This window comes from Oncorhynchus clarkii, chromosome 13 (assembly GCF_045791955.1).
Source record: "Oncorhynchus clarkii lewisi isolate Uvic-CL-2024 chromosome 13, UVic_Ocla_1.0, whole genome shotgun sequence".
Classification (NCBI taxonomy): Eukaryota; Metazoa; Chordata; class Actinopteri; order Salmoniformes; family Salmonidae; genus Oncorhynchus; species Oncorhynchus clarkii.
In genome coordinates, this window is record NC_092159.1 from 45,932,635 (window position 1) to 45,957,654 (window position 25,020).

Sequence of the window (25,020 nt, forward strand, 5' to 3'; positions counted from 1 at the left end):
ATGAATGCTCTTTCCCGTTATGGAGCCATGAACTCATTAGACTTGCACTGCACATTGACAAGGCCCATTTTATTTGTTAAAGTGCTTAAATTGTAACCTCTACCAAGAGACATTGAGCTATTTCAGGAAGCTGCATTAGAATGCTCTGGAAACATCTAAAAATGGTTTGAAATGCTTTTTCTCCATTGCCGTTTTTATGCTGAATTTGAATCAGTGAAAGTACTTGTCAATTGAGGTGTAGAAGAAAAATATATGAATTGTGCATTGAATACCCTTTTCCCAAGAGTCAATTGAGTGTAAAGTACTTGTGACAGGCTGAATGCACTCTTTTCCAAAGCGTTTACACATTTGAATGGACAATCTGTCTTTCATAATCCAAGCTGAAGGAACCACGGTTGACATCACATGACAAAGCCATGCATACCTTAACGCTGAGGTTAACAACATGACCTCATCTCTAATCTGACTTGAAAAGACATCACCATACATATATTACGCATATTCCGCCCAAATGATGTAACCGTCCCTCCCTAACGTTAATGCAGAGGAGAGAGAGGCTGCAGGGTCGATGGCTAAAAACAATGTAGCTAGGGGACAACAACAGCTTATGTCTTCGGTTTGTTTCTCCAACTGGGTGCTGTGGAGGAGCACACGGTGTGATGAACTGGACGCCATGATTTATCAGATGTGCGTGAGCCTTAGCCTACACAGAATAAACAAGGATTAAGTGGAATATGATGTGCATAGATAGCATGAGATACGATTTACAGACTGTTGGGGAGGACAGAATGAGGACATACTAGTGGTGCATAATGTATGTGTATATGTGGATCCTCATATGTGTATAGTTCTGCATTTGAGTTCTGGACTATGTGCATGACAGCAGGCCATGTCCTTATGTAGTTGTGTGCATGGTTGAGCGCATTTCTGCTATCATGTACAGGATGTCTGGGTTCGGGTCAGGTTCACATGTGTAAATGATTGCATGCATTTGTTTACATGTAGTGTTTAGGCTGGTCTATGTTCAGTTCATACACTATGTGCACAAAAGTATGTGGACACCCCTTCAAATTAGTGCATTCGGCTATTTCAGCCATGGCCGTTTACTGACAGGTGTATAATATTGAGCACATAGCTATGCAATCTCCATAGACAAACATTGGCAGAACTGGAGAGCTCAGTGACTTTCATTGTGGAACCGTCATAGGATGCCACTTTTCCAACAATTCGTCAATTTTCTGCCCTGCTAGAGTTGCCCCGGTCAACTATAAGTGCTGTTATTGTGAAGTGGAAACGTCTAGGAGCAGCAACGGCTCAGCCGCGAAGTGGTAGGCCACACAAGCTCACAGAATGGGACTGCTGAAGCGTGTAGCATTGAAAAATAATATATCCTATGTTGCAACACTCACTAACGAGTTCCAAACTGCCAGGAGAACGCTACCTGCCCGAATGCTTAGTGTCAACTGTAAAGTTTGGTGGATGATGAATAATGGTCTGGGGCTGTTTTTCATGGTTCGGGCTGTATGCTACAGCATACAATGACTTTCAAGACGATTTTGTGCTTCCAACTTTGTGGCAACAATTTGGGTAAGGCCCTTTCCTGTTTCAGCATGACAATGCCCCCATGCACAAAAGCAGGTCCATACAGAAATGGTTTGTCGAGATCGGTGTGGAAGAACTTGCCTGGCCTGCACAGAACCCTGACCTCAACTCCATCGAACACCTTTGAGGTTAATTGGAATGCAGACTGCAAGCCAAGCCTAATCGCCCAACATCAGTGCCCGACCTCACTAATGTTCTTGTGGCTGAATGGAAGCAAGTCCCCGCAGCAATGTTCCAACATCTAGTGGAAAGCCTTCCCAGAATAGTGGAGGCTGTTATAGCAGCAAAGTGGGTACCAACTCCATATTAATGCCCATGATTTTGGAATGTTCAACGAGCAGCCTGTTTCTATGAAGGAGGTGGAAATCCTACAGAGGGAATGACAGCAAGACATCATGTGACTTTACTAGACTAGGAGATTACAGGACATTGCATTGTGTACACTCTGCTCTCTGCAGCCTTCTTACTGTCTCTGTGTGTACAGTAAATGTGATCTCATTGCCTGGAATGTGTGAAGACGAGACGTGAGCAGGCTTTTCAATGACCTTCGTCTTGAAAGTGTCAGAGTTCAGCGCTGCTTTCAGCTGAACGAAACTACCAGTCAGAACAGTGAACTATTAACTAGTGTTCGCGTACATAGGTGATGTGAGTGTCTATGGGACTGAATATCAGCTTGTCTGCAAAAAGGCTCATATTTAGGATGATAATTATTTATCAAAAAATGTTTTAGATGAAATATCCTTGGAAAGGGCCTCCCAAGTGGTGCAGCAGTCTAAGGCACTGCAGTGCTAGAGGCGTCACTACAGCCTGCTAGGCCTGCTAGCTCCCTAGAGCTACTTGGAACCCTACTAACTCCATGACTGGTCTATCGACGTCACCGCAAGAAGAGGCAAAAACAGACTTACCCATATCGCGACGTCCCCCAAAGGCTAACTTGCTAGCCCCGGTCTACTAACTGCTAGCTTGCCTGCCACGGTCTGCTAACTGCTAACTCCAGCTAACTGCTTGCTTGCTAACCCGGTCTGCTAACTGCTGGCTTATTTATCCCCGGCCTACTAACTGTTAGCGTGTTAGCATCGGTCTGCTAACTGTCTGAATCGCCGTGTTCCCAGTCAGCCCAACCACTCACTGGACCCATATGTTCACATGGCTACGCATGCCTCTCTCTAATATAAATATGCCTCGTCCATCACTGTCCTGGTTAGTGATTACTGTCTTATTTCACTGTAGAGCCTCTAGCCCTGCTCAATATGCCTTAACCAACCATGTTGTTCCACCTCCTACATAGGCGATGGCATCACCTGGTTTAAACGTCTCTAGAGACTATATCTCTCTCATCATTACTCAATGCCTAGGTTTACCTCCAATGTACTCACATCCTACCTTACCTTTGTCTGTACACTATGCCTTGAATCTATGCTATCGTGCCCAGAAACCTGCTCCTTTTACTCTCTGTTCCGAACGTGCTAGACGGCCAGTTCGTATAGCATTTAGCCGTACCCTTATCCTACTTCTCCTCTGTTCCTCTGGTGATGTAGAGGTTAATCCAGGTCCTGCAGTGCCTAGCTCCACTCCCCAGGTGCTCTCATTTGTTGACTTCTGTAACCGTAAAAGCCTTGGTTTCATGCATGTTAACATTAGAAGCCTACTCCCTAAATTTGTTTTACTCACTGTTTTAGCACACTCTGCCAACCTCAGTCTTAGTCGTGTCTGAATCCTGGCTTAGGAAAACCACCAAAAACCTTGAAATCTCCATCACTAACTATAACATTTTCCGCCAAGATAGAACTGCCAAAGGGGGCGGTGTTGCAATCTACTGCAATGATAGCCTGCAGAGTTCTGTATTGCTATCCAAGTCTGTACCCAAACATTTCTAAAAATTCACCTTTCCAGAAACAAGTCTCTCACTGTTGCCGCTTGCTATAGACCTCCCTCTGCCCCCAGCTGTGCCCTCGATACCATATGTGAATTGATTGCCCCCCATATATCTTCTGAGCTCGTGCTACTAGGTGACCTAAACTGGGACATGCTTAACACCCCGGCCATCCTACAATCCAAGCTTGATGCCCTCAATCTCACACAAATTATCAATGAACCTACCAGGTACAACTCCAAATCTGTAAACATGGGCACCCTCATAGATGTCATCCTAACTAACTCACCCTTCAAATACACCTCTGCTGTTTTCAATCAAGATCTCAGCGATCCCTGCCATATTGCTTGCATCCGTAATGGGTCTGCGACCAAACGACCACCCCTCATCACTGTCAAACACTCCCTAAAACACTTCTGTGAGCATTCCTTTCTTATTGACCGGTGTATCCTGGAATGACATTGACCTCATCCCGTCAGTAGATGATGCCTGGGTATTCTTTAAAAGTGCCTTCCTCACCACCTTAAACAAGCATGCACCATTCCATTTTTTTTAATTAGGAATAGATACACTCGTTGGTTCACTCCAGACCTGTCTGCCCTTGACCAGTACAAAAACATCCTGTGGCGTTCTGCATTAGCATTGAATAGCCCCCGTGATATGCAACTTTTCAGGGAAGTTAGGAACAAATATACACAGGCAGTTAGGAAAGCTAAGGCTAGCTTTTTCAAACAGAAATTTGCATCATGTAGTACTAACTCAAAAAATGTATTTGACACTGTAAAGTCCATGGAGAATAAGAGTACCTCCTCCCAGCTGCCCACTGCTCTGAGGCTAGGAAACACGTTCACCACCGATAAATCCACTATAATTGAGAATTTCAATAAGCATTTCTCTACTGCTGGCCATGCTTTCCACTTGGCTACCCCTACCCCGGTCAACTGCCCGGCACCCTCCACAGCAATCCGCCAAAGCCCCCACAATTTCTCCTTTACCCAAATCCAGATAGCTGATGTTCTGAAAGATCTGCAAAATCTGGACCCCTACAAATAAGCCGGGCTAGACAATCTGGACCCTCTCTTTCTAAAATGATCTACCGAAATTGTTGCAACCCCTATTACAAGCCTGTTCAACCTCTCTTTCGTATCTTCTGAGATTCCCAAAGATTGGAAAGCTGCCGCGGTCATCCCCCTCTTCAAAGGGGGTGACACTCTAGACCCAAACTGCTACGGACCTATATATATCCTACCCTGTCTTTCTAAGGTCTTCGAAAGCCAAGTTAACAAACAGATTACAGATTAATCCCATCGTACCTTCTCTGCTATGCAATCTGGTTTCAGAGCTGGTCATGGGTGCACCTCAGCCACGCTCAAGGTCCTTAATGACATCTTAACCGCCATCCATAAGAGACATTACTGTGCAGCCGTATTCATCAACCTGGCCAATGATGTTGCTCTTGCTGCTGGTGATTCTCTGGTACACCTTTACGCAGACCACACCATTCTGTATACTTCTGGCCCCTCTTTGGACACTGTGTTAACTAACCTCCAGACGAGCTTCAATGCCATACAACTCTCCTTCCGTGGCCTCCAACTGCTCTTAAATGTAAGTAAAACTAAATGCATGCTATTCAACCGATCACTGCCCGCACCTGCTCGCCCGTCCAGCATCACTACTCTGGACGGCTCTGACTTAGAATACATGGACAACTAAAATTCCTAGGTGTCTGGTTAGACTGTAGACTCTCCTTCCAGACTCACATCAAGCATCTCCAATCCAAAATTACATCTAGAATTGGCTTCCTATATTGCAACAAAGCATCCTTCACTCATGCTGCCAAATATACCCTTGTAAAACTGACCATCCTACCGATCCTCGACTTCGGTGATGTCATCTTTAAAATAGCCTCCAACTCTACTCAACAAACTGGATGCAGTCTATCACAGTACCATCCGTTTTGTCACCAAAGCCCCATACACTACCCACCATTGCGACCTGTACGCTCTCGTTGGTTGGCCCTCGCTTCATACTCGTCGCCAAACCTAACTTAAAAATTGTATGAATTTCATCACAACCATGCATATTTTGTGTTTTGGGAACCTATCTCTTGTAATGCACCCACACTGTTCCCAAAACCTAATTACATTTTCTGGGAACCTTTAAAGAACTTAGAAAGGCTGTTCTGTCAACATTCTTGCAACATTAAAGGAATGTTTTGTGCACCCGGATACAAACATTATCTGAATGTCAGCACAAATGGACAGTTTTTGTCTTTTAGGAACCTATTTCTTGTCATATCCCTACAATGTTCCCACAACCTAAAGAAATGTTTTAGGAACTTTTAAAGAAACAAAATAATTGTCCTGGGAATAATCATCACAAGTGGACAGTTTTTGTGTTTTGGGAACTCTTATAATCTCTTATAGTGTCCACACAATGTTACCACAACATCATGAAACAGATTAAATGTGTACTAGGAACATCAGGTAAGTGTTTTATACAAACATTCTATAATCATCCCAACTAGACAGTTTTTGTGTTAAGAGAAAATCTGCCACAACCTAACAAATGTGCTGGAAACCTTTACAGAACCAATTTTGGTTTGCTCCACACAAACCTAAACCTGGCCTCCTGCAGGGCACAGGTACTGACAGCTACACCTCAAACTTCCTCAACAAGTACACTTTGGCCTTACATTCTTTTCTTGATATTTTAGTCATTTAGCGGATGCTCTTATATATACAGAGTGACTTACTGTAGAGAGTGCCTACATTTTCACCATGGGAATTGAACCCACAACGCTGGCATTGCAAATGGCATGCTCTACCAACTGATCCACACAGGACCCCAGCCTCAGCTCAAAAGTGTGACTTAGCTGTCATTTCAGTGTGACCTAGCAGTAAATGAAAGGTCAGTAGTTATATTGCTCATTACTTATATTGCTAGAGTGTTTATTACTGAATGAGGATTAGGCCTTTTAAATGTGATGTTGTCGGCCAGACAGTAATTGCTGTAATGCCGTAATGTTGATTGGTCATTGTGGGTAGTTTCATTCTGATCATGGACGAAAACGTCTGAATCACTGAAAGTAACGTAAGGTTCACCAGCTTTAACTCGTTGTGCTATGGCTTTTCTCTCCATAGTGATGACAACTCTGCTGTTAATGGAACTGTATAATGTGATGATAATGGTCAACAGTGTAAAGGATGAGGTGTTGTGTGTGTTGGGTAGAGGTAGAGAGAAGTCTATGTGAGCGGAGCAGGTTCTCAAAGTTAACCAGGCATGCTTATAGGCCACATTCTACAGACCAGAGCCATAGCTATTGAGTGCTAGGCAGCCCAGAAAAGCACGTTTCCACCTCCCTGAATGCATATTTTGTAGACCGCCGAACAAGTTGACCAATTCTTTTAAAAGCCCAGCTTTTTAACTATTTATGAGATGAGATTTTCCTGGGTCAACACTGTGTATTCTCGGCCCTCATTGTGCAGAATATTCCATTCACACAATGTGCTGTTGCAGACTACAGTAACACTTCATGCAATCTAGAGCACATTGTTTCTGCCTGCTTGTTTATGCAGCCAAGTGTCCATGTGTATCCATGTGTATGGACAGTATGTCAGTGGAGGATTGAGGTGGGGTGGAAGCGTTGGCTGCATCTGATCATTTTGTACCCTGGTCTGTTCCCATTAATTATAGCTAGGCTCAGTCACCTCCTCGTGGCATTGCTTTGATTTGGCATGGTAGGTAGGGCAGGGAAGAGGATGCAACCTGACATACTGTACATACACAGCAGTTGGGACAGCGTTTCCCTAACTAGGGTTCGCCTGGTTTGAAAATGAGTTTGGGAGAGAAACTTGGTTCATGGAACTGGGGTTATGCCAGTACCCTCCAGTAGCCACTAGATACAGTTGTAATTAACAGAGCGGTTTCAGTTTTCTTCCTACAAATGTGGCTCCATCGTTTGAACGGTTTAAGCTACAAAATATTATGACCCCATCACCGAAAGGTAACACTCTAAGAAACATGTATGTGTCTTCTGTTTCCTTCTACCATGCCCACAAGCCACGCAGGACTCATTAAAACAGAGTAGACAAGACCAGGCCCTGATCTTCTGAACTTCCCAATACCTTTCTGATACATTTAATTTACTTCAAGCCATACTCCGCTCAGATTGAAATACTGTCACAAGTACCGGCAGACTGATTTGTAATAAACTGTCATAGCCCCAATAATAAAAAAGTATACAATGGCTGTTGATTGCATTACTTTTTTTACATGGTGGGTTCACAAAACATTTTTTACATCAAAATGGGGTCACGGGCCAAAAAGTTTTGGGAACACCTAAGTTTGGATCACGTATTAACTGAATACTTGAACAGTTTATGCTCAACACAACCACACTTTCACGTCTCATGGTCCCACCCTATTTTATCCATTGACAATAGGACAGGCATTTATACTGAACAAAAACATAAAAACAACATGCAACAATTTCAAAGATTTTATCGACTTTTATCAGCTCAGATTGAAATATATAAAGAAATCAGTCAATTGAAATAAAATCATTAGGCCCTCATCTATGAATTTCACCTGACAGGGAATACAGATATGCATCTGTTGGTCACAAATACCTTTTAAAAAATTGGGTTGTGGATCAGAAAAAGTCAGTATCAGGTGTGATCACCATTTGCCTCATGCAGGGTGACACAGAGTTGATAGAGTTGATCAGGCTGTTGATTGTGGCTTGTGGAATGTTGTCCCACAACTCTAAAATGGCTGTGTGAAGTTACAAAATATTGACGGGAACTGGAACACGCTGTCGTACACGTCGATCCAGAGCATCCCACACATGCTCAATGGGTGACATGTCTGGTATGCAGGCCATGAAAGAACTGGGAAATGTCCAGCTTCCAGGAATTGTGTACAGATCCTTGCAACATGGGGCTGTGCATTATCATGGTGAAACATGAGTTGATGGTGGAGGATGAATGGCATGACAATGGGCCTCGGGATCTTGTCACGGTATCTCTGTGCATTCAAATTGCCATTGATAAAATGCAATTGTGTTCGTTGCCAGTAGCTTATACCTGCCCATACCATAACCCCACCTCCAATGGGGCACTCTGTTCGCAAAGTCGACATCAGCAAATCACTTGCCCACACGAAGCCATACACATGGTCTGCGGTTATTTATACTGCCAAATTCTCTTAAATAACTTTGGAGTCGGCTTATGGTAGAGAAACGAACATTCAATTATCTGGCAACAGCTCTGGTGGACATTTCTGCAGTCAGCATGCCAATTGCACACTCCCTCAAACCTTGAGACATCTGTGGAAGGTTCACCTGTGTAATGATCATGCTGTTTAATCAGCTTTTTGATATGCCACACCTGTCAGGTGGATAGATTATCATGGCAAGGGATATAAACAAATTTGTGCACACAATTTGAGAGAAATAAGCTTTTTGTGCGTATGGAAAATCTTTTATTTCAGCTCATGAAACATGGGACCAACACTTTACAAGTTGCGTTTATATTTTTGTTCAGTATAAACGGCACACAGTTCAGTACTCTTTCTAGGAAAACTGTTAACCTCTACGCACTGTACCCGTTAGCGGGATGAAATTCGACAACATACGGTAATCGCTACATAAATAGTAATATTAAACATTCATGAAAATACAAGTGTCTCACATGTTTCGAAAGCCTAGAATCTTGCTAATCCAACTGCGTTGTCAGATTTAAAAAAGGACTTACTGCGAAAGAATACGATGCGATTATCTGAGCATAGAGCCCCATAAAAAAACAACTATTTCAACCAGCACAGGCGTAACAAAATCACAAACTGCAATAAAATGTATTGTTTACCTTTGGCGATCTTCCTCTGTTTGCAATCCCAATGCTCATTGTTACACAATGAATGGTCTTTTGTTTGATAAAATAAATTTTTATAGCCTAACACGAAACATTTTGTGAAACGCTTGTGTCGTGAATTCCGTCTAATTCAATTTTTGACGACACATTCGATGTAAATACACACAGTAAACGTAACTTTTCCAGTCATGTTTGGTTTCATTGCAATCAACTGGTTTGTTTGTAACACAACCAAACCTGATGGGTCATTTCGCGGGACGTATTGACTGAAAGAAACCGATTTGAAGACAACAAGTAATGACATCATTGTGCACCAATGATATGACCGCTGTTTCGTTGATTGACTGTATTTGAACCCAATGACCACTGATCGTCTTGAACTCTAGCTGGGTAGATAGCCAATGAGCTGAGGTAAACGGCAATATGTCATGTTTATGTGTTGGAAGACCAACCCATGTAGTAAACTCCGGCGTAAAGAGGGTCATTCGCCATTGAAGTTTCATACCGGAAGGAGCAACGCATGTTACGCACAGCGTTGTTTTGGTAAAGCGCATCTTCAGCTGTTTATATATCAATCAGTATGGCGACTAAGTCAGGGAAAGCTAAATCTAAGTCTAGATATACAGATGTACACTAAATTTTAGAAGAAATTGATCCGGAAAGTGAGACAGAGATTTTTGGAGGACGATTCATTTAGCGATTCCCAAATGGAGGAATATTTTTTGAATGGAGAGGACATCGTTTTGGACTGGTAAGTTCTTCTCATGCTAATACTGTTGTTTGAAATTAATAATATAAAATATTATTGGTGATTTTTAAACATTTTAGTAGCAATATATAAAAATGTAATGTAATGAAATGGGAGATGCGTGTGTCTGCCGCCCCACCCCAACCCCACATGAAATAGCCTATTTGAGGCTGTTGAGGGGAGGGCAGGCCCACAACAATGGCCAAAGTGAAATGGAGACAGTAGATACAGCTGGTCTGTTGTAATATAATAAAGACAGTAGATCTAGCTGGTCTGTCATAATACAGTGCCTTGCGAAAGTATTCGGCCCCCTTGAACTTTGCGACCTTTTGCCACATTTCAGGCTTCAAACATAAAGATATAAAACTGTATTTTTTTGTGAAGAATTAACAACAAGTGGGACACAATCATGAAGTGGAACGACATTTATTGGATATTTCAAACTTTTTAACAAATCAAAAACTGAAAAATTGGGCGTGCAAAATTATTCAGCTCCCTTAAGTTAATACTTTGTAGCGCCACCTTTTGCTGTGATTACAGCTGTAAGGCGCTTGGGGTATGTCTCTATCAGTTTTGCACATCGAGAGACTGACATTTTTTCCCATTCCTCCTTGCAAAACAGCTCGAGCTCAGTGAGGTTGGATAGAGAGCATTTCTGAACAGCAGTTTTCAGTTCTTTCCACAGATTCTCGATTGGTTTCAGGTCTGGACTTTGACTTGGCCATTCTAACACCTGGATATGTTTATTTTTGAACCATTCCATTTTAGATTTTGCTTTATGTTTTGGATCATTGTCTTGTTGGAAGACAAATCTCTGTCCCAGTCTCAGGTCTTTTGCAGACTACATCAGGTTTTCTTCCAGAATGGTCCTGTATTTGGCTCCATCCATCTTCCCATCAATTTTAACCATCTTCCCTGTCCTGCTGAAGAAAAGCAGGCCCAAACCATGATGCAGCCACCACCATGTTTGACAGTGGGCATGGTGTGTTCAGGGTGATGAGCTGTGTTGCTTTTACGCCAAACATAACGTTTTGCATTGTTGCCAAAAAGTTCCATTTTGGTTTCATCTTACCAGAGCACCTTCTTCCACATGTTTGGTGTGTCTCCCAGGTGGCTTGTGGCAAACTTTAAACAACACTTTTTATGGATATCTTTAAGAAATGGCTTTCTTCTTGCCACTCTTCCATAAAGGCCAGATTTGTGCAATATACGACTGATTGTTGTCCTATGGACAGAGTCTCCCACCTCAGCTGTAGATCTCTGCAGTTCATCCAGAGTGATCATGGGCCTCTTGGCTGCATCTCTGATCAGTCTTCTCCTTGTATGAGCTGAAAGTTTAGAGGGACGGCCAGGTCTTGGTAGATTTGCAGTGGTCTGATACTCCTTCCATTTCAATATTATCGCTTGCACAGTGCTCCTTGGGATGTTTAAAGCTTGGGAAATCGTTTTGTATCCAAATCCGGCTTTAAACTTCTTCACAACAGTATCTCGGACCTGCCTGGTGTGTTCCTTGTTCTTCATGATGCTCTCTGCGCTTTTAACGGACCTCTGAGACTATCACAGTGCAGGTGCATTGATACGGAGACTTGATTACACACAGGTGGATTGTATTTATCATCATTAGTCATTTAGGTCAACATTGGATCATTCAGAGATCCTCACTGAACTTCTGGAGAGAGTTTGCTGCACTGAAAGTAAAGGGGCTGAATAATTTTGCACGCCCAATTTTTCAGTTTTTGATTTGTTAAAAAAGTTTGAAATATCCAATAAATGTCGTTCCACTTCATGATTGTGTCCCACTTGTTGTTGATTCTTCACAAAAAAATACAGTTTTATATCTTTATGTTTGAAGCCTGAAATGTGGCAAAAGGTCGCAAAGTTCAAGGGGGCTGAATACTTTCGCAAGGCACTGTATAATAGAGACAGTAGATCTAGCAGAAATGTCATAATATAAAATAGACAGCAGATCTAGCTGGTCTGTCATAATATAAATGAGACAGTAGATCTAGCAGGTCTATAATAATATATTCAACCTTATGTTCCCTGTACTCTATATATATCTGTTTATTATACCTGTTGATACAGGGCTCATATGTGAAACTATTCTAACTGAACATTTTCTTTCACAGTGACACTGACTCCGAATGGGAGCCCCCAGTGGCAAGGTGTCCATCCCCCACTGAAGCTGGTTCATCCAGCTCCTGCCACAAGTGGTGTTCATCTGCCCAAATGTATTTCTGCAGGCATAGATGTGCCTCAGGGCCAAAAGGGCACAGCATGGAGGCGTCGCTGTGTTTTTTGCAAAATGAAGTCCCCCATCACCTGCACCACATGCTTGGTGACCCTCTCCTTTACATCAGAAAGAGACTGCTATGGCACCTGGCATCAGCAGCACAATATTGTGTAGAGGACTGAGGGTCTTCCAAATATTGAAAGTGTTATTTTGTAAATGTATATATTTTTTTTCATGTTTTTTCTCCATTTTGGGGGGGGGGGGGGGTATGTTAGAATACCATGTTGGTATTTTGTATATAGTTATTCCATTTAAAATGTATAACTTCACCAATTTGGCCACTTGGGTACATTTGGGCTACTTGTGTGGGACACCTGGGTGACTTCATGATAAATGTCATGTAGCACACTCATTTTGGAAGTTATCATTTTGAAGCCTTGCACAAGTACTGTTGCCCTCTTCACTGAAATTGTCCCCATCATCCTGTCTGAATGTTTGTTTTGTCTTGTTCATTTTAAAGATGATGATACAACAATAAACATGTTTTTTTATTTACGTTTTTTTCATTGTATTATCTAAACCAGATCTATTGTGTTATATTCTCCTACATTCAATTCACATTTACTCAAACGTCAGAGTGTTTTCTTTCAAATGAAATCAAGAATATGCATATCCTTTGTTCAGGCGGAAATTGAAAAAGGTAGGGGGGTAGCGCTAAGAGGCTAAGAAGTGAGAGAGCATTTCCATCCAAGTGTGTTTGCCAGGGAAAGTTGGTGAAGTGTGTGTGTTAGTAAGTGTGGGTGTGTGTTTGTGCACATGCTCGTTTGAACGTGTTTAAACACATGCACGTGATAGGCGGAGCTCCTGTGTGAGCTCTTGTGAAGTTAAATGGAGTGTATTGCTGCATCTTACTTCCTGTTGGGAAGCAGCATACTGTTTCTCCTTATTCTAATTAGAGACGTTGACAGAGAGGCTCAGACAAACAAACAGAGCACACATGAGCCATCTGTGCCACCAAGCACAGCTCTGATGGTAATTGAACCCAATGATGAAGTAATCCACAATGACAATGCAAACGCTTGGTAGGCAACAGACACATGTCCTGCAATCTGGGCCTCAACATGGCAGGAGCTTCATTGTGGTGTGTGTGTGTGTGTGTGTGTGTGTGTGTGTGTGTGTGTGTGTGTGTGTGTGTGTGTGTGTGTGTGTGTGTGTGTGTGTGTGTGTGTGTGTGTGTGTTTGTGTGTGTGTGTGTGTGTGTGTGTGTGTGTGTGTGTGTGTGTGTGTGTGTGTGTGTGTGTGTGTGTGTGTGTGCGGCCCAGGTGGAAGTCCCTGACAGAGAGTCCATTAATGTGAGTCAGTCTCCCCTGCTAAGCTGTGTGCTATCAGCTGAACACTGGCCTGGAAGTCCTGGCTCCTAGCAGCCCATCCTGTGCCAGGCTGAGGAGGGTTGGGGCTCTCCTGTCCTGAGCCTAGTACAGTTCCACAGTCTACAGTATGTCTGGACAACAGTGATTCCGATGGAACGTGCTGTATTATCTAGTTGACTTCATTGTACTGGAATGTTAGCTGCACCTCTGTTCCTGGAAATGGTGGTGTTGGTTACAGAGTTCAGGACATCCCATAGTTACTGGTGTATGAATATTGTTGCTGGGTGAACACCTCTGCTAAGGCCAATTATCTCCCTGATCCCTGCCGTACATCCCATTTAGAGATGTTTTGGATGTGAATAAAATATTTAGCTAGTATAACTACAGCTGTGTACTGGCTTACCAGGAGAGATGTGTGGCTTCCTGATAACCTCCAGAATCTCACTGGGAGCTTATACCGTTCTCACATCTCCAGAGTTCCCACCGTCACATCAGTCACAGAGCTGTGAGCTTCCTCCTCCAGACCTGCTTTTGCTTTTGAGGAAGAATGTTCTGTGAGTTATACTTCTGTGGCATTCAAATCAAATATTTCTGATTCCACTCATATTCTGTCACTTTTACGGCTCCCTATACTTTCAGCACTCAATCTACCAAACACACGTACACAGATTCACACAAACAAACAAATGCATGCTGACATGCACACCCACAACGACTTAAAGCACTTGCACTTTATTAAAAACCAAAAGTATAAACAATTGAATCCATGCTTTCAGCAACAGGAAGTAGAGGAGGACTTGGAAAACAACACAGAAAGTAACTTTAAAAACCGAGTCGATTCCGGGGGACAAATAGAATGCCTTCCTAGTGCTGAATTATACATTAGAGAGCGGAGCAGTGTAACTTTTGTACATGACTGGTTTCTGGGACAGAGAATCGCTTTCTCTCTGGACTGGCTGACTCTCACCCCCATGTAGAATATGGCTAAGTGGCAGGGTCTGAGTTTGTCTCACTCTGTGGACTGGATGTGCCATGAAGACCAGTGGCCAGACCAGATTGGCCATTTCTTGTTTTTACACTAACGATTGCGATTACGATGCATTTAGGGCCAGGAGTTTTTCCCAGATCATGGGACCTGGCCAGAAAAAAATCTGAGCCCTAGTTATAGTCACAACTAAGGCCAAGTCTTTTCCCTGGGTAGATCACACAGTCAGGAAAAACTCCTGGCACTCAACTTAATGTATACCAGAAATCCTGGAGACCAATTGACCCCCATCCCCGGGCTGGTCTGGTCTCCCCCACAGTGAGTCCATGGGGAGCTCCAGGGAGAGATCAATTCCAGTCCCGTCCACATAGTTAGGATTCCAGGGTGAGGTTATCCTGATCCTCCACACAGTGATAAACTGGGTTCGCTATGGAGGAGTAACATTTACATGTTACACTTTCCCCTATGTTTCCACCCACCATTCCAAACATATGGGCAGTGCTCTTCTTGAGTATTGTTCGTACAGTATAGTGATTACAGTAATACTGAATGTGTAAAGCCTTTAAACTATTTCTGTATGCATCAGTAATGCATACTGTACTGTATGGTGTCAGGCTACAGAATGTGCCTCCTGCTGTGCTACTGGTGTAAATATCTCCCAGTGTTCCTCCCCCCTCCAGTCTCACAGTCACATTCAGTGAGCCGTGCCTTAAGCGGAAAACACAGGGGAGATTTCCAACCCCCTTGGAGAACATAAGGCGCTGACTGTCAGACGTCTTGCAGTTGTTTGTGGCTGAGAAACACAGGTCAGATCTATCCATCTCTCTCTCCTACACACACCTCACCCACCCATTTACATCCCCCACCTTTCTGTACATACTATCTGTGTTCCCCTGTGAGACACTCAATGTGACACACACAACACACTCACTCCGTCCCTGGATCTCACCCACAGCTGGAGAGAAATCAGTTCAGCCTGAGTGGGCACTCCATGTTCCGTGAGCACTCCTCTCTCTGCTGACGAGAGAGAGAGAGAGACAGAGAGCTCAGTGACAGAGAGCTCAGTGACAGAGAGCTCAGTGACAGAGTGGGGACAGGTGAGGGACACCCACACACCAGCCTCAGTGTCTGTGCTTACATTCCATTTTGGTCCCGCTCTAAGACTCCACTCAGTGGAAAAGGGTTGCAGGGACTCTGGCTTAAGTGCTCGATTTGTAGCTGTCGGAAGTACATTGTGTTTTCCCCTCAGGTCAGGTCACAGAGGACCCAGGTGTCTCTCTTTCCTCTATCTCTCTCTTTCAGGTCAGGGTCTCTCAAGAGGCTGAGTTACAGTACAGTGTACAGGGACATTTGATGCATGGAAAGTTTCTGTCCCTTTGGCCCTAGTCATTTCTCCTCGGAAGTTACATTTAAGTTAAGCAGAAACCCTGGGAAGCTCCCTGGAAGGTCCGGTCCCTTGACGTCCTCCCAGGAAATCTCTCTATCTCTCTCTAAGGAGTGTGGGCTCATATGATAAGCAGCACACATCACATTAGCTGATTCCCAGGAGAATACCATGCAACAAATGGTGTCTAGAAACAGCAGCAACAACCCCCCCCCCCTCTCCAGGGTAGCAGCAGCAGCCAGTTGTACCCAGACAGACACAGAAGGACTGGAGTGTCCTAGTGAGTGTGTGTGTGTGTGTGGGGGGGGGGGCTCTGTGATGGCTGGCGGTTGGCAGTGTGTAAGGCGTCCATCATCTGGACAAAGAGAGTCCCCCGGGTTGGCAGCGCCCTCGTGCTTCTTCTAATTAACCTCTGCCTGTGGCACTCCATCACCGTGACAGTGCCCACTAATGACCCCCGTGTTGGGTGTGAGACGTCACAGCCCCTCCCTCTCCATCACAGCCCTGCCGTCAATACAACACCCCCTCTACCAACACCCCCTCTAGAGCCGTCCGTCACCCTCACTACAATGCCCACCTGGGACTAACAATAGCCCTGTGTGGCTGATTATGGCTATATCACACTGTAGCTGTGCAGCCCTCAGACACCAAACAACCATCCTCAATCTCTAACCACTTATGCTATATAGTATCAATCTGAGTTGGACAGAACAGTACTTAAAATATAGTCACCCGTGCCTCTTGAGTACCATTCTCCATGGAAGGCTAGTTATACCAATCATGTATATCATGTGTATAGAATATTTGTTCATTTACAGATATAAGGTAAATATCTGAGGTTGAATTATAACCTGTATAATTAAAATAGTGTATAATTATAATCTCTTCTGCTCTCATGAAATGGCTGTCATTGGCTATAAATCCTAATGGATATTTTATTGCTTAACACATCTGCAACTTCAATCAAGCAGCCGTCTCTCAGAGTTAGCTTTGGTGTGTGTGTGTGTGTGTGTGTGTGTATGTAGCCATTCTGACAGTTGTTGGAGTTTGACTCAAGGGGCTCTTCCAGCTCTTCGTATGTCAACACTTCTAAGTATGTTTAAAGAGATGACAGGAGGAGATACTGTAGTACACTCTGTAGTAATGCTATGTAGTGTAGTACACCCTGTGGTAATACTCTCAAGTGTAGTACCATCTGTAGTAATACTCTGTAGTAATACTCTGTAGTGTAGTACACTCCGTAGTACACTCTGTAGTAATACGCTGTAGTGCAGTACACTCTGTAGTAATACTCTGTAGTGTAGTACACTCTGTAGTAATATTATGTAGTGTAGTACACTCTGTAGTAATACTCTGTAGTGTAGTACACTATGTAGTAATATTCTGTAGTGTAGTATACTCCCATGTACACTCTTTAGTAATTATCTGTAGTGTAGAACACTCTGTAGTAATACTCTGTAGTGTAGTACACTCTGTAGTAATACTCTAGTGTAGTACACTCTGTAGTACACTCTGTAGTAATACTATGTAGTGTAGTACACTCTGTAGTGTAATACACTCTGTAGTAATACTCTGTAGTGTAGTACGCTCTGTAGTCCACTCTGTAGTAATACTCTGTAGTGTAGTACACTCTGTAATACACTATGTAGTGTAGTACACTCTGTAGTAATACTCTGTAGTAATACTCTGTACTGTAGTGCACTCTGTAGTACACTATGTACTGTGGTACACTCTGTAGTACACTCTGTAGTAATACTCTGTAGTGTAGTACACTATGTGGTATACTCTGTACTGTAGTACACTATTGTGTAGTACACTACGTAGTACACTCTGTAGTACACGCTGTACTGAAGTACACAGTGTACTGTAGATTAGTACACTATGTAGTACACTCTGTAGAGTAGTACACTCTGTACTGGAGCACACTCTGTAGTACACTCTGTAGTACACTCTGGACTAGTGTCATTGTCATGTCAGTGATGATCAAAGCTGTGACAGGTTGGTTTACAGCGTTTTATTTACAGTTGATGATAACGAATGACTGGAGTGAAAACAGAGTGGGAAAGGCAGTGTGAACCGAATACATCTTCTGAGAGCAGCTCTCCCCTCCCACTCTTACTGTAAGTCAAACTGATCCATAGTCCTCTCCTCAGCCTCTGTGTTACTCCCTCTTCTCATACACTTTATGTGTGTGTGAGGTTGCTGCTCCAGGAATCAATCGTTCCTTTCATTTCAATCAGCCTTATTACTGTTGGGAGCTCAGCAACTCAGCATCAAAGGCTGCTATGTGCTCTCCCTTCTCCCAGTTCCTCTCTGCTCTCTCACTTAGGGTTTTAGAAAATAATTATATAAGAATTATGTAGTAATCATCTCAAGTGCAGATTTGCTAACAGGCAGTTTTCCAGTCACCTCTGTGGAAAGTGTATAATAATATGAGCATGTAGTTGGTGGTTTGAAGGATGACAGGACAACACCCAAAGGACCCAGTACATGACAGAATACAGTAGTGTAGCAGTCTCTCCATGATAAGCCTCTGCACTGCTTTGATATATGACTGATCTAGGATCAGGCATCATATCATCACACTCTCTCATCCACTGTCCCACAGCGAGGGGAATTGAAAATCAGTTCTGCGCTTTCGCTAAATATGTGTGGAACAACTTTAAATAATTGAGTTTCATTTAAATGATGAACAGTTTTCTGGACTGCTACAGTAGGATAAAGTAACTATAACTCTCCTCTGTGTTCTTGTGTTGTAGACCCAACATGGACGAGGCAGAGAAGTACCAGCAGAGAGTGCAGGCTATAGAGGTGAGTCTCAGGGTTTTAGTTCCACCTTACAAATGTATTTGAACTTGTGCATTGATAAAGACGCACAACAACGGTCAGGGCTGAGAGGCTTTTACTCTGCATCAAAGCAGTGATCTGTAAATAGTTACCCTTTTTAACCTCACATTCTGCAGAAGTCAACACAATTAAAGACATTCTAACATTAGGCACACAACCCACACAGAGCGCATTGACATGTACTATACATTATGCTTACATGATGGATATTTCCCCCAGCCATGTACGTCTACATCACATACCTGCTCTCCCCCAGCCATGTACATCTACATCACATACCTGCTCTCCCTCAGCCATGTACATCTACATCACATACCTGCTCTCCCCCAGCCATGTACATCTACATCACATACCTGCTCTTCCTCAGCCATGTACATCTATATCACATACCTGCTCTCCCTCAGCCATGTACATCTACATCACATACCTGCTCTCCCTCAGCCATGTACATCCACATCACATACCTGCTCTCCCTTAGCCATGTACATCTACATCACATACCTGCTCTCCCCAAGCCATGTACATCTACATCACATACCTGCTCTCCCTCAGCCATGTACATCTACATCACATACCTGCTCTCCCTCAGCCATGTACATCTACATCACATACCTGCTCTCCCTCAGCCATGTACATCTACATCACATACCTGCTCTCCCTCAGCCATGTACATCTACATCACATACCTGCTCTCCCCCAGCCATGTACATCTACATCACATACCTGCTTTTCCTCAGCCATGTACATCCACATCACATACCTGCTCTCCCTCAGCCATGTACATCCATATCACATACCTGCTCTCCCTCAGCCATGTACATCTACATCACATACCTGCTCTCCCTTAGCCATGTACATCTACATCACATACCTGCTCTCCCCAAGCCATGTACATCTACATCACATACCTGCTCTCCCTCAGCCATGTACATCTACATCACATACCTGCTCTCCCTCAGCCATGTACATCTACATCACATACCTGCTCTCCCTCAGCCATGTACATCTACATCACATACCTGCTCTCCCTCAGCCATGTACATCTACATCACATACCTGCTCTCCCTCAGCCATGTACATCCACATCACATACCTGCTCTCCCTTAGCCATGTACATCTACATCACATACCTGCTCTCCCCCAGCCATGTACATCTACATCACATACCTGCTCTCCCTTAGCCATGTACATCTACATCACATACCTGCTCTCCCTTAGCCATGTACATCTACATCACATACCTGCTCTCCCTCAGCCATGTACATCTACATCACATACCTGCTCTCCCTTAGCCATGTACATCTACATCACATACCTGCTCTCCCTCAGCCATGTACATCTACATCACATACCTGCTCTCCCTCAGCCATGTACATCTACATCACATACCTGCTCTCCCTCAGCCATGTACATCTACATCACATACCTGCTCTCCCTCAGCCATGTACATCCACATCACATACCTGCTCTCCCTTAGCCATGTACATCTACATCACATACCTGCTCTCCCCAAGCCATGTACATCTACATCACATACCTGCTCTCCCCAAGCCATGTACATCTACATCACATACCTGCTCTCCCTTAGCCATGTACATCTACATCACATACCTGCTCTCCCTCAGCCATGTACATCTACATCACATACCTGCTCTCCCTCAGCCATGTACATCTACATCACATACCTGCTTTTCCTCAGCCATGTACATCCACATCACATACCTGCTCTCCCTCAGCCATGTACATCCATATCACATACCTGCTCTCCCTCAGCCATGTACATCTACATCACATACCTGCTCTCCCTTAGCCATGTACATCTACATCACATACCTGCTCTCCCCAAGCCATGTACATCTACATCACATACCTGCTCTCCCTCAGCCATGTACATCTACATCACATACCTGCTCTCCCTCAGCCATGTACATCTACATCACATACCTGCTCTCCCTCAGCCATGTACATCTACATCACATACCTGCTCTCCCTCAGCCATGTACATCCACATCACATACCTGCTCTCCCTTAGCCATGTACATCTACATCACATACCTGCTCTCCCCCAGCCATGTACATCTACATCACATACCTGCTCTCCCTTAGCCATGTACATCTACATCACATACCTGCTCTCCCTTAGCCATGTACATCTACATCACATACCTGCTCTCCCTCAGCCATGTACATCTACATCACATACCTGCTCTCCCTTAGCCATGTACATCTACATCACATACCTGCTCTCCCTCAGCCATGTACATCTACATCACATACCTGCTCTCCCTCAGCCATGTACATCTACATCACATACCTGCTCTCCCTCAGCCATGTACATCTACATCACATACCTGCTCTCCCTCAGCCATGTACATCCACATCACATACCTGCTCTCCCTTAGCCATGTACATCTACATCACATACCTGCTCTCCCCAAGCCATGTACATCTACATCACATACCTGCTCTCCCCAAGCCATGTACATCTACATCACATACCTGCTCTCCCTTAGCCATGTACATCTACATCACATACCTGCTCTCCCTCAGCCATGTACATCTACATCACATACCTGCTCTCCCTCAGCCATGTACATCTACATCACATACCTGCTCTCCCCAAGCCATGTACATCTACATCACATACCTGCTCTCCCTCAGCCATGTACATCTACATTACATACCTGCTCTCCCTTAGCCATGTACATCTACATCACATACCTGCTCTCCCTTAGCCATGTACATCTACATCACATACCTGCTCTCCCTTAGCCATGTACATCTACATCACATACCTGCTCTCCCCAAGCCATGTACATCTACATCACATACCTGCTCTCCCTCAGCCATGTACATCTACATCACATACCTGCTCTCCCTCAGCCATGTACATCTACATCACATACCTGCTCTCCCTTAGCCATGTACATCTACATCACATACCTGCTCTCCCCAAGCCATGTACATCTACATCACATACCTGCTCTCCCTCAGCCATGTACATCTACATCACATACCTGCTCTCCCTCAGCCATGTACATCTACATCACATACCTGCTCTCCCTCAGCCATGTACATCCACATCACATACCTGCTCTCCCCCAGCCATGTACATCTACATCACATACCTGCTCTCCCTCAGCCATGTACATCTACATCACATACCTACTCTCCCTCAGCCATGTACATCTACATCACATACCTGCTCTCCCTCAGCCATGTACATCCACATCACATACCTGCTCTCCCCCAGCCATGTACATCTACATCACATACCTGCTCTCCCTCAGCCATGTACATCTACATCACATACCTGCTCTCCCTTAGCCATGTACATCTACATCACATACCTGCCCTCCCTTAGCCATGTACATCTACATCACATACCTGCTCTCCCTCAGCCATGTACATCCACATCACATACCTGCTCTCCCCCAGGTCTGTCCATGTTTGAATAATTCAATTGGGTTGCATGGTGTTTGCTTCAGGGCCACTACTGACCTCATCAGCAGGGTTAAACACTACAGGGACCTTGAGCATTAAGATACAGTAGAAATACACACACACACACACACACATACACACACACACACACACACACACACACACACACACACACACACACACACACACACACACACACACACACACACACACACACACACACACACACACAATGCTCATGCCTTCCCTCCATGCTTTATCCTGTCTTTCTTTGATGCAGTGGGGTCTAGCCAACTCCCACATGTTATGCCACGACACAGTTCTTATTGAATTAGGTTAGACCAAAATCATTAATTAAAGTCTGATCTAAATTAGCCCTTCTGTTTAGTGTAATCTAATTGCAGTTGCTTTTGAAAGGAGGGATGTTGGGGAAACTATGAGAGATCCGAAGGGATAGCAGTGGTGGTTTCCTGTCTCAGGCCTGGATTGGTGCTAATGTATGGGAGTGAACCGCTCCTCCTGACAGAACATGAATGTGCAGTATGTGTGATATGTGTGTTACTGTCAGACTAGCTGATGATGATGGAGTGCTGGCATGCCCACGTACTCCTAGCCTTGCCTCTTCATCTCCGTTTCTCTGCACTTTGACCTTAAAGAGCCAGCTGTTCCACCGGTCAACAGCATGTGTGTCTATGGGGCTTGTCACTCTAATCTACTTTCACAGCTTTTCACTTATACTGTAGTATGATATACAGTACTGTAGTTGTGCTGTTATCTTCTCCTTCACTAGCATCATGACTATCTCAGTAGAGCTTGAAAGCAGTGTGAGCTGTGGGACTCTGTCTCTGTGGTGACACACGTCTGAGATGCTTAATTACAGGAAGTGCTCCTCATTAGGTTCAGAAACATAATTATATATCTAAATCCACTCAACCCTAAATCTCTCATTTTTTGTTGTTCTCTTTCTATTCTTCTCCCATCACCAGGACAAGCGACGTAAGCAGCAGGACGACGAGAAAGCAAGGAGGGAGATGGAGGAGGAGTGGCTGACGCAGGCCCAGCGCAAGGTCTGTCTGGATCTGTCTGTCTGTCCTTCCCTGTTGTCCTGTTGCAGGGAGCCACATGGCTGGCAGCTGGTTCACATGCCCAGGGTGGAGCCCTCCTGTGTGATGATAAACTCAATTAGCTCCATAACACCAGACAACATCCCCAACACCATGAGGTGTCCTGAGGCATTCTCTATTCCTCTGTATAAGAGCCTTTTTCTTCCTCCTTCCTGTTCACCTCTCTTCTGCTCATCATCTTACCATGATCTCTGCTACCATGACCTCTGTAAGGGAGAGAGAAATCACATGAAAGAGAGGAACTGAAAGGATGAGGTGGTTGTAGAGAAAGAGGGAGGGAGTGAGTCTGAGTGAGAGTGAGAGAGAGAGCTGTGCATTGTGTTGATCTTTGTCAGTAACTCTCTCCTCCACTGGGACCACCAGCACTGATCCCTGTTGGACCCCATTAACTCCTTCACGTCAGATCAATGGAGTGGCTAGAACCGCTCCATCAACACATATCACTCAGGCAGCCGCCCACACAAACAGTCTACTCTACATTACTGGGTTTGCCTGAGGATGTGTGCTGTGCTGGCGTCACCAGCCTTACACATGGCAGAGGAAAGAGAGTTGTCTGAAGCCACAGGGCTTCCTTCTTCCTCAGTGTGAAGTGTGAGAACAGTCTCTTGTTCCTAGTCAGCCCAGAAGTTAGAGCATCTCTGTATGCACAGCTCACTTCCCCTCCTGTCTTACATTTCTTTTCTGACTCTGAGCACAGTAAGAGACTGGTCCACATGGAGTGGTCACATACTTTCCATCCAAAAGGTTGTCTTGGCAAATAGTTGTGAACAAGGCAAACTTAGTGTCACCACCACTCCAATATAATGTTGTGTCATTGTCACCACTGTCTGTCTGTTGTTGTGGCTTGGCCTCTCATACTCCTCTCATACTCCCCACATCGTCGTATGACTAATTGATGAGGCTTGGAGCCAGGTAGGACTATGTTCCCCCCTCGGCTTGGTGTTGTCATACCTGAGTTAGAATGAAAGGAGGACCCCTCCTTTACTGTACCTCTGGGCTCTGGAAGGTTTTTGCTTCAAAGGTTGTAAGAGGTATGAAAGGGAACTAACTGAGTCGCAGCCAATGCAGGTTGGTCCATTTACAAACACTCTCAAAATGAACATGGTCAGGTTTATTATTGTCAGTCTCAATCAAACCCCTTGTGATCAAGACTACACCTGGGTTTGGGGACAGTTTGGGGGCAGTTTCTCCCTCACAGACAGATAAAACCAGGCTCTTGGCCTCACTCATCCTGCTGGAGATCCAAAATGGCAGCCAGAGCTCTGTGTCTAGGGGCTGTTTGTTTTGGTTACTGCATACTGGATAACCGTTTCAGTATTCATAGAGACAGAAGGCTTTTGTTTTTGTTAGCTTCTTTTGCTATGGGGAATTTGAGAGAATAGGCTTGTTTTGGAAGGATGAGCTGGCAGTTGGGGGAGCTGCATGCTGAGAGAGAAGGCTCAGAGCATAGGCCGTTTCATGTATATGCTAACTGCACAGGACATAGCAGACCCTAGTCATAGTCACCAACCCTCTTTCTCTCTCCATCCCTCTCTCC

At 44.3% G+C, this 25,020-nt stretch overlaps 1 protein-coding gene across 2 annotated transcripts in view; it reads left to right on the forward strand.

Annotated features, from left to right (window-relative positions):
• LOC139423981 (paralemmin-1-like) overlaps window positions 1–25,020 on the forward strand; it is a 34,094-nt gene that overhangs the window by 3,517 nt on the left and 5,557 nt on the right. The window contains exons 2-3 of one of the 2 annotated variants that reach the window (XM_071175652.1): window positions 18,828–18,879; window positions 23,346–23,426. In XM_071175652.1, the coding sequence (XP_071031753.1) occupies window positions 18,835–18,879; window positions 23,346–23,426 (126 nt within the window). In that variant the 5' untranslated portion in view covers window positions 18,828–18,834. The remainder of the gene's footprint in view (window positions 1–18,827; window positions 18,880–23,345; window positions 23,427–25,020) is intronic. The other variant, XM_071175653.1, reaches the window with a different exon arrangement.